Source organism: Protobothrops mucrosquamatus, unplaced genomic scaffold, assembly GCF_001527695.2.
Source record: "Protobothrops mucrosquamatus isolate PMUCROS unplaced genomic scaffold, P.Mucros_1.0 scaffold7303, whole genome shotgun sequence".
NCBI classification, from domain to species: domain Eukaryota; kingdom Metazoa; phylum Chordata; class Lepidosauria; order Squamata; family Viperidae; genus Protobothrops; species Protobothrops mucrosquamatus.
In genome coordinates this window covers 24,974-36,150 of record NW_015393105.1, presented here as the reverse complement: position 1 = coordinate 36,150, position 11,177 = coordinate 24,974, and the positions used below count along the sequence as shown (strand labels likewise).

Here is an 11,177-nt window from a genome sequence, read left to right as displayed (position 1 = left end):
ACGTTTATTACATCTTAATTTATACAGTATATATAATGTAACCCAGAAATTGGGAAGAGTGCTCGGAGACTATTGTTTTGTCCTCTGCCTTTTAATAATTTATTTATTCTTTTCCCTGACATTTTAAGAAATATTTTGAACAAAACAGCTGCATCTCACAAGAAAATTTTAAAATAACTCTTTATATATATGTTTGTTTTTTTTTAAAAAATGCCCAGGGCCTTGAGCTTTTTCTTCATTATGTTGGTAACACCGACAAAGCGTGGTAGAATTTTTTTTTTTGAAAATATAAAGTTCTCGCTACATTAAAATGGTGACTTTGGTAATAAATGAATATAATTATGTGGCCGTTAAAAAAACATCAAATGGGGAAAAGGAGTACAATTTATTTTAATAAATTGATGGATTGAATGAGTGGACCAGGACTCTACTTCTGCATCTAGTGCTTCTCAACCTTGGCTGCTTTAAGATGTGTAGACTACAACTCCCAGAATTCTGAGAGTTGAAATCCACACCTCTTAAAGCAGCCAAGGTTGGGAAACACTGTTTTAGACCATTTCTGTATGTGGAAGAAGTGCTTAAGTTAAGTTTTCTAGTCCTCCAGGAAGCAGCCTAAGAAGAAGATATTACCAGGAGCAATAAATACAGGGCAGATCAAGGATCCCAAAGGACCCTTGCAGACTCAAGGTATTGCACACTGATCAAGGAGAATCTGGTTGAACCCAGCCACTATGCAGCTGTGGCTGTATGGCCTGGTGTTGGCATAAAGCAGCGGGGACTTCCTGCAGTGGAACTTGATGGAGCCCTGAGGGGAAAAAAAAAAGATACTGGATTACCAAGCCATTATACAAATTTAAAAAAAAGACAATAATTGCAAAACGCCATAAAACATGAAGCCATTTAGATGGTTATTTACAGTGAAGACAAACTGGGGCACAGCTAGCATACTTTTCTAAAACAATGCCCAGTGAGCATTGCGATCTATTTAATTATTTTATGTGGATATATTCACGTTAAATGTATTTGACCCCCATCGTTACATGGGGCTACTCTGGGTGACTCGTAAATATACGGTAACAGAATAAAACAATACAGAATGGAAGTACAATAATGTGAAATTAAAAAAAGATGGGGGGAGGGGGGGGACGACTGGGAAGCACGGAGGGGTGGTGGGGCCAGCTAATTAGTCCAGTAACCTCCATATATATGTACATATTCCGTAAGATAAAACAGCTACAGGTAGTCCTTGACTTACAAACCATTTGCTTAGCGACTTTTTGAAGTCATAATAATAGCATGGGAAAAGGTGACTTGCAACCACCTCAGCATCCCCATGGTCACATGACCAAAATTCGGGTGCCTGGCAACCGGCATGCATCTATAATGGTTGCAGCATCTCCGGGTCACGTGATTGCCATTTGCCACCTTCCCAGCCGGCTTCCGAAAACGAACATCAATGAAGGAAGCTGAATTTGCTTAACAACTGCATGATTCTTGTAACCACAGTGATTCACTTAACAACCGTGGCAAAAAAAAAAAAGTCATAAACAACCGTGGCAAAAAAAAGTCATAAAAAGTCAAAAAAGTCAAGAACGGGTCTTGCTTAGCAACGGAAATTCGGTTCCCCACTGTCATAGATCAAGGACTACCTATACCAGGGGAAGGCAACCTTGGCTCTTTTATGACTTATGGACTTCAACTCCCAGAATTCCTGAGTCAGCATGGCTGCTTCAGGAATTCTGGGTATTGAAGTCCACAAGTCCTAAAAGAGTCAAGGTTGCCTATCCCTGTCCTATACTATGCTAGGAAAGGCTAACATGGGAATTATTTTACATTCACTGGGTCTCCATATATTAAAAATAAAAATAAAAATTGGTGGTGCCTCAGTGTTTGGCGGAAAAGGATTTAAGCCTGGCTGTTTTCCAGGGATGTGAGTGTTCTGTCCCCGTTCCGACCCACACACCCAAACAGCCAGCCGAGGGTTTAAAGACTTCTCCAGACACCACTTCACCGATAAGAAACTTGGCAGCAGCTCCGTAGCTGCCTGCCAAGACCTTTTACTCCAAACACCCAGAAACAAAAACAATACACACAGTTTAAAACCACAGCACACTACTTTGCCAGAGATTCAGCTTTTGTCCGTCACAGAGGTCCAAATGGCCACCATCACCCTTTTATAGCCTGTGGGGTGTGGTCCAGTGACTCAGCTTAATCTGTGGCACGTCTCTTTTTCTGCTGCGCACGCTTATCGCTCCTACACTGGCGTGGATCCAGCCACAACTTCTCCTCCTCATTATCCGACACACCTGGCTCCTGGCCAATCTGAGAAATACCGGGCTCCTGGCCAATCTCTGAACCACCTGGCTCCTGGTCAATCTCTTCTCCATCGGAAGACATCTGAGGCATTGCCAAAGAGGAGGGTCCTGGAGAGGGAGGCCTAGCCATCTCCTCTCCTTCATGTTCGGAGCCTTCTTCCTCCGATAAGAGGGGCTCACAAGACGGAGCCACAACAGTGAGCATGTAAGTGAGCAAAACTCTTAAGCCAAACCTGGAAGCATGTGTAACAATCGTCCTTACCTGTGGAGGAGCTCGGATGGAGCTGACACCTACGACTGGGAGCCTGGTCTCCGCCTTGGTCCAGCTCACCTTCTCTAAGACTTGGAGGCACGTTAGGAGAGCAAGGTCTCTCTGGAGCCCCCCAAGTGTCGTCGGGGCGCGTGATAGAACAAGACTGAGAGGCCAGGAGTGGATGATGGAATTCAGAGGCCAGGACCCGTCCAGTTTTTTAGCAGCCTGGCGTGAGGAAGCAGCTTTTCTGAGGAGAGAGGGATGTTCTTCCATGCCATCCAGTTCTTCTGCGGCTATCACAGCCATCTTGGTCTACGGAAAAGAAATAAAAAAATACTCCGATTTATCCACCAAGTCATCTTTGAGAAAGGGAAGCATCAACATTGCAATGATCTTAAATTTTGCTAATAGATAATAGAGGCCAAACCGGAATTATTTTTATTGGGAATTATAGAAGGAAAATATAAGAAAGATACAAATTATTTACTACTGCATATAGTAACAGCGGCACGAATAGCCTTCGCTCAAAAATGGAAAGAGAAAGATACTCCAACCGAAGAGGAAATATTACTGAAAATTTTCAATTGCGCTGAAATGGATAGACTTACATGGGAACTCAAGGATAAAAGTGAAACCAAGTACTATAAAATCTGGGAACAATTTTATGATAAGAGGGTAGCCAAGACAAATGTATAGTGTTAGAATAAAATATAGATTATAGACAAATGTATATTTAAAAGATAAATAGATATACAGAAATAAGGGAAAAAGTGTTAATATTATATTATAAATAGTGAGCAAAGCTCAAGAACTATATGTCTATATGTGTACTAATACTACTGTAAAATGTCGGAAGATGTATGGAACCAGTGACGTCCTATCTATGTCCAATGTGTTTTTAATTTTGTATTATTAATAAAAATTATTTAAAAAAACAACAGCATTGCAGTGATCTTGGCTGAAGCCATTTTTGTTTCATTTTCGGTTGCCGCAGTACAGGGAGGAGGGATAAGTGGTTTTAAAGTTAGTCTAAACCAGGGGTAGGCAACCTTGACTCTTTTATGGCTCGTGGACTTCAACTCCCAGAATTCCTGAGCCAGCATAGCTACCTCTCCCTTTCTCCTCAGCATGGCTGGCTCAGGAATTCTGGGAGTTGAAGTCCACGAGTCATAAAAGAGCCAAGGTTGCCTACCCCTAGTCTAAACAATATTTTGTCCCATGGGAACCAAGGTCATTGCTGCCTGATGTTTGGTGGGCTGAACCTTCCATTAGAAAGCCCGCTGAAGTATTTTATTGGGGAAGTAGTTGATTACATAGTGCTGGGGTGGGGGGGTGTTCAACTTTGTAACATTGTAACATCTGGGAGGGAATTCCAAACTTGGTTCCACTTTTGACTGTGCCGATACTTTGTAGCCAATAAACACTTTCTTTAAGGAAACTTTTTGCCTTGGAGTTCTGCTTTTACTGGTCTCATCTGTCGGAGCCATGACAGGAAGATTTATTTCTCTTCTGGATTAAATAATCTGGAAGCAGTACAGCTGCCTAATATCAAGCATGCAATCATTAAAAAAAAGAGATTGCAGGTAGTCCTTGACTTATAATCACTCATTTAGTGACCATTTGAAGTTGCAACAGTGCAATTCTTTATGATGCTGTCTGCATCATTTTGAGGAAAGCCTCCAGTTCTGTCAATGCCTCCACCCAAACTCTTTTAGACTCTTCACCAACATGCTTTAACGCATTTGCAGTCATAAGGACTAGAAACTCTTGAAAAACACTTTAAAAAAACCCCGCTTGCTTGGGTCTTTGCCCAGAATTGCAGCATGCACCTCCTTTTGTTTCCAGTTTTCAAAAAAAACCAAAAAACACCTGGATGATTTTTTTTACCTTGTCAAACTTGTTTCTCTTACCTTCCATTTCTTCCAGGCCTGTTTTATAATCCTAACAGCTTTACGTAACTTCTGGAAATGTTTCCTAGTTAACCACTGGCGAACAGCTACCAAAAGAAGAGAAAAAAAATATACATGCTAGAAGCAATCTTTCTCAACCTTGGCAACTTTAAGACTCATGAACTTCAACTCCCAGAATTCCCCAGTCAGTTATGCTGACTGGGATTTGAAATTCCACACAACGTGAAGTTGCCTCAAGTTGGAAACCACTGTGCTAGTGGGACACAAATAGCAACTCTCTTATACTCGGACAGTGATGGTGAACCTTTTAGCGACTGCGTGCCCAAAAACTGGCCCCGGCCTTGCTCCACCCCCCTGCCCTGCCCCCACCCCACCTTCCCGCAAGGCCACTCACCACCTCCAGGGCCCACCGATCGCCCAGGCAGCCCAGCAGCGCCACACCCTCTGCCCGCGCCCCGCAGCATCAACTGTGCACGATGAGGCGTGAGGCCAGATTCTTGTCTACGCTGCCTGGCTGCCATGTTCTTAGCTGCGCTGCTCCACATGGGCCACACTCGGGGGCGACTCTCCTCCAGGGGGGCTGCTGGTGAGGAGTGGGTCACGGGAGGAGGCAAGGCTGGGGCAATGGCACATGTGCCCACAGAGAGGGCTCCGAGTGCCGCCTCTGGTACGCGTGCCATAGGTTCGCCACCACTGTACTAGGACAAATGGCTCCTTCTGATTTTCTTGGGACTTGGGGAAATAACAGAATAACAGAGCTGGAAGGGACCTTGGAGGTCTTCTAGTCCAACCCCCTGCTCAAGCGGGAAATCCGGCATCGTTTCAGACAAATGGTTGTCTGGTCTCTTCTTAAAAACCTCCAGTGTTTTTAAGACTTTCCAGTGGGAGAAAGGAGGCTTCTCCCTAATTTGGTCCCTTTAATTTGAAATTTCAGGGATTGAACCTGCAAAGCAAACCTTTCACTCTGAGCTCTGTCTCCTCTCTCAAAGGACATGTAGAAGTTCTTCCAGACCTCTCAGTATATAAGCTTTCCCCCTCACCTGATTGGATGATGGTTGCAGACCATCTCTGCCTGGCCACTTTCTTCCTCCTAAACCTTCTCCAACAGCATTGGATGCAGTACGCTTTCTCGGATAAGATAGAAGCCCTTTGGAATTCGAGAAGCTCCAGCTATGAAAAAGAATGTAAAAAAAAGATTTTCTTGTTGGACCCGGCTGTAGCCAAAACAAATTCCTACACACATACTGTTAGAGCATGCACAGTCTTATTGTGCTGAGGTAACCCAGGAGTAAATAAACAGTGGTTTGTATTAAATGGTGGCTTATATTACACTATATCTACAAATATACACTAGAAATAAAATACATACAGGTGGTGAAACAGCAAACTCCAATATACAGCAGTTAGAGCAGGAAATGGACAAGAGAGAACACAGCAGCAAAAAGCCTTCCCTTTTATACTCAGGCTCTTAAAGGGATACACACACCTGCTGAGTCATTCCTATTATTGCATCATCCACCTTACATTGCATTACCCCATTACATAAGCTGTTTAGCTATTAAATTATTATCCTGACACATACACACATACACCCTTATTTTCCCCCAGAGTCAACAATTAATCAGTGGAACAACCTGCCTCCAGAAGCTGTGAATGCTCCAACACTGGAAGTCTTTAAGAAGAGATTGGACAGCCATTTGTCTGAAATGGTATATAGGATTTCCTGCCTGAGCAGGGGGTTGGACTAGATGACCTCCAAGGCCTCTTCCAACTTTCTTATTCTTATTAAAAACAAGAAAGTCCAATTGCCTCATGAAAAAGGACTAGATGACCTCCAAGGTACCTTCCAACTTTTTTTTTTTATTATTATTATTATTATTATTATTATTATTACTACAAGAGTCAAGGCTACATGCTCAGGGCTAAACTTCATCCTCTTTTTTCTGGTTTACAAAACAGTTATGCCAATCAAAATGATTTTGTTTTTTCCCCACATTCAAGGCAGGTGGAGAGTAGGAAGAATGGGGAGACCTGAACCTAAGTCACCAAAGCGCTTTGCCTCCATCTCCCAGTCCTGTGTTTCATGTATCCTCATGAGGGCTAGAAACCTTCGATGTTACAGAATTCTATCTTGGCAAAAATCAGCATGACTCCACCCCCAGCCAACATTTTCCTTTCCTTTCCAGAACTTGCTGGATGCTTCTCACCATGGAGCTGGTCAAAAATATTTTGGTCTTGCCACAAAACATTGATAGATTGTGTGATCTGGTTTCTCCAGGTTTGACGGAAGAATTACTGGGTTTCACTTGCTGAAGGATATCTTGGACCTCAGACTGCAAAATGTCACCTTCTTCTTTTACAGGAGGAGTCCCTGATTTGCCTGTTAAAAGAATTTTTAAAAAATCATGAAAATGTTTTAAAATATTAGCAGTCCTTGTGGGTCAAACTACATGGGCTTGTACCTAACAAGTACTAAATAAAATAGGACTAATTAAAAGGCCTTGGAAATGGCAAAGCAGATGAGGCTCTGAGATTTAAACATACACAATCTTTCCCCTCCAGCATGGAATGGGTGCAGCGTTTATGGATCCTGTCTTCTTTACTGAATCTACAAGTAGTAACCTTGACTTATGACTGGTTGCATAGTGACTGCTCAAAGTTACAACAGACCCCGAAAAAGGGACTTATGACCTGGATTCAAAGTTACAATGGCTGTTTCTCCCTCTCCCCCCATTATCATGTGACCATATTTTGGCCATTTGCAGCATCTTGTAATCACGTGATCATAATTTATGATTCACCCCCCCAGAAACTGGCATTCATGACCATGGCATTTGCTTTATGACAGATGCCAACACGATCGTAAAACCAGGTGTGTCACCTGCTTAACAACAGTCATGACTTGCGAGAATAATTGCTGGCTCAGTTATCCACAACAGTTCTGTGAGATAGGATAGGATAGAACAGAAGTAGAGTAGAGTAGAATAAGAATAGAGTAAAGTAGAGTAGAGTAGAATAATATTAGAATAGAATAGAATAGAATAGAATAGGAGTAGAGCAGAATAGAGTAGAATAAGAATAGAATAGAATAAGAATAAGAATAAGAAAAGAATAGAATAGAATAGGACAGTGGTGGCGAACCTATGGCACAGGTGCCAGAGGTGGCACTCAGAGCCCTCTCTATGGGCACACGCGCCATCGCCCCAGTCCTAGGCCTTCAGCTGGGTTTTATAAAACCTTTTCGCTTTAGGCCTCCACCGCCGTGTGCAAAAAAAGAAAAAGGTTCAATCAATCAGTCAATTTCAACTTCTCGCGGGGAAAAAAAATCTTGCAAAGTTGTAATTGATTGATTGAACTTTTTAGTCCCGTCCAGTCTGCCGTTACCACCGCAGCCACGCCCAGCCAATGGGCCATGCCCAGCCAATGGGCCACACGCACCCGGCACTCGATGATGCATAAGTGGGTTTTGGGTTGCAGTTTGGGCACTCGGTCTCTAAAAGGTTCGCCGTCACTGGAATAGGAGTAGAGTAGAGTAGAATAGAGTAGAATAGAGTAGAATAGAGTAAGAATAGAGTAGAGTAGAGTAGAGTAGAGTAGAGAAGAATATCTTTATTGTCATTGTGTATCTCACAACGAAATTGAATGCTATCCCCAGTGCACACTACACATCAATAAAAACCACAAATAAAAACATACATTTTATCTCACTAAGTTGAGAGAATGGCCCCCTTAGAGCTCCACGGCTGAGTTAGAAAATCAGCCTTCCAATTTTGTTGAGATTACACCTTCCATCGTGAGTGACCACTAGCCATGTTGGATGGGCAATGAGAATCCCAACATCTGTAGGAGAGTAGGTTCCCCTACCATACATGGATGGAAGAACTATGGAATACCCACCAACCTCCCTCCTCTCATGTTTTCTCCATAGCTGCTTTCTACCCAACCAGACTTGGAAGTGGCCCTTGGGCTTGGCTGGAGCTTGCAAAACACCACACAACATCCCCTCCTGTTTGAATGGGTGCTACCAACCCATGTGGTCTGGCCCGTGGCAAGGAAGTTCTAATCTAAGCTTACCTCTACTAGCCAGCCTTGTTCTGCTAAAGCAAGGAGAGAGGGGTGAAGTGTGTTGCTTGGAGAGAGAGAGAGGCTGCCGTAGAGAGAAGCAAGTTTGGTCAAGAGTGGAAGAAGAATCCAAGGAGAACTAGGAAAACCAAAACCCAAACCAAAAAGTTGGAAAGATAACGGGCAATTCATTTAATTTGCTGACAACAAAAACATAAGAAACCAAATCAAACGCTCAATAACCCTTCCCAGATTAGTATGTTAGGGGCTTATTTTTCTAAAAAAGAATGATAAATGAGATCTACTTCCCTACCAAAAGGGACCACTGATTTATTTGTAAGTGTAATTCTTCGAGTGGCCATCTCTGAATTCATACATATTTGGCTATATTTTTCCAGAGGTTAGATATTTTTTTCCTATTCTGCTTGTATTCCATACATGCTACTAGATAGTCTATGACTTCTACAATCTGCAAATTCACTAATATTTCAGAACATTCAAAAGGAGAGGCAGGAATGTAAAGAGCAAAGAAAATGAACAAAACATAAAAAAAGGAAGAGAAGCTTAAAGGTCTTGAACACCCCAAGCTGATAAAAGTCAATTAGTATTAGAGATAATCCATGCTATTACCAGAAGATGCAACCTTAAAGAACTTACCGTTCCCTGCAACAGGCCAAAAGCCATTTTCTTGACTGGATGTGGCTTTCAGATTTTGTTCCTTTAATTTCTTCAGCAGCCCGTAACGTTCTAAAAAGCTTCCAAAGGAAATCCTGCCAGGAAAAGAGTAGGGGGGAAAATTGATCTGATGCACAACCCAATACTGTATACTTCTATGCAAAGAGTCCTCAACTTACTGCCATAACTGAGTCTGGGATTATGGTAAAATGTCATGTCAGTTGTTAAATAGGTCACCAGGGGACGATGCCTGATTTTATGACCCTTTTTCTGATGGTTGTTAAGTGAATCCATTGTCAGCAGTGGGGGTTTTTTTGCCGGAAACCAGAAGCGAATGCTGGTTTCAGGCAAAAAATGTAAATCATGATGACTGTGGGACAGTGAAGATGACCATCAATGCAGGCCAGTTGCCAAACACCCCAAATGTGATCACGTGGCCCGAGGGGGGTAGGAGAGAAAAGTCAGAATTTCAAATCCTGGTTTTTAAGTAGCCTCGCAAAGGTGTGTCATAACTTCAGACGGTTCCTAAATGACTGGTTATAAGTCAAGAACTACCTGTATACAGGTAGTCCTTGATGTCATGGTTCCGACAGATGAAACTCTTTAAAAGAACTTCGAGGCATTGTTTACCTTATTCGAGTAGCATAATATTGGCACTACATAACCGAAGCCAAAAACTGAATTCCCCTCCCCTGGGCATATAGTACCAAAGCATAATTCCCTCCTCCAATTAACAGTCATAAATCACATCCCCCAATTAGCTTGAAGCTCGGGCTTCCTCTCCAGTTCTCCAGCCCACCAATTCTTTATCAGCTCTGGGCTCAATAACCTTGATTCTCACACTAAGTTTAGTGTTGTTATGTCTAGCTGGACTCTCATTCACATCCCCCCCTCCCAGCATCATCTAACTCTAAAAGTGAAAGGGAAAAAGATGGCTACACTTCCATCTGTTGTCAAAGCAAGAACATCCGATGTTAGCAGCGTTGATACTTGACTTACGACCACAACTGAGCCCAAAATTTCCACTGCTAAGCAAGGCAGTTATGAGTTTTGCCCCATTTTATGACCTTTTTTGCCACAACTGTTAAGTGAACCATGTGGTGATTAAAGCGGCCACATGATTCTTCCCCATTGACTTTGCTTGTCGGAAGCCAGCTGGGAAGGTTGATAATAATAACAACAACAACAATAATAATAGAGTTGGAAGGGACCTTGGAGGTCATCTAGTCCAACCCCCTGCTCAGGCAAGAAACCCTATCCCATTTCAGACAAATAGTTGTCCAGTCTCTTCTTAAAAACCTCCAGTGTTGGAACATTCACCGTTTCTGGAGGCAGGTTGTTCCACTGATTAATTGTCCTCACTGTCAGGAAATTTCTCCTTAGTTCTAGGTTCAATGACCTCTGGACAGGGCAACTGTCATAAATACTTGCCAGTTGTCAAGCACCCGAATTTTGATTCCGTAACTGGGAGGACGCTACGACAATCATGTGAAAAACGGTCGTAAGTCACTTTTTTCAGTGCCATTGTAACTTTGAATGGTCACTAAATGAATGCTTGTAAGTTGAGGACTAGCCACATGCAACTGATATGTCCAACAGATGTAATTAAATGAATTGCAGAAGCATAACTTTCTCTTTTACTTTCTTGCTCTCCACCCCCACCCCGCCATTCCTATACCCCACCCCCACCCTGATTCCTCAGCTACCCCTTTGCATCTGGCTCTGATTAAAGATGGACCTTTCCTGGTCCTTCTAAAAGAAACAATTCTCACAGCCCTGAGAAATGTGGCATTTATGAAGGACCTGGCTATGATAAAGGGAGATGCATAGGGGTAGTTATTACTACACTTTTATTTATTTTAACAATGAATGTATCCTTGGGCAATGAGGGATTCCAAATCAAAGAATCTGTCAACCTAGAACAGTGATGGCAAACCTTTTAGAGACCGAGTACCCAAACTA

General features: G+C 42.6%; 1 protein-coding gene across 1 annotated transcript in view; it reads right to left on the bottom strand.

Annotated features, from left to right (window-relative positions):
• Nucleotides 1-543: 543 nt before the first annotated feature.
• The window catches only part of LOC107300514 (unconventional myosin-XIX-like), a gene marked incomplete at its 5' end in the record, with an annotated part of 35,349 nt that continues 24,715 nt past the window's right edge, over nt 544-11,177 (bottom strand). The window contains 6 exons of the mRNA XM_015829837.1: nt 544-805; nt 2,578-2,880; nt 4,479-4,564; nt 5,519-5,648; nt 6,686-6,858; nt 9,198-9,310. Of these exons, the coding sequence (XP_015685323.1) occupies nt 683-805; nt 2,578-2,880; nt 4,479-4,564; nt 5,519-5,648; nt 6,686-6,858; nt 9,198-9,310 (928 nt within the window). The remainder of the gene's footprint in view (nt 806-2,577; nt 2,881-4,478; nt 4,565-5,518; nt 5,649-6,685; nt 6,859-9,197; nt 9,311-11,177) is intronic.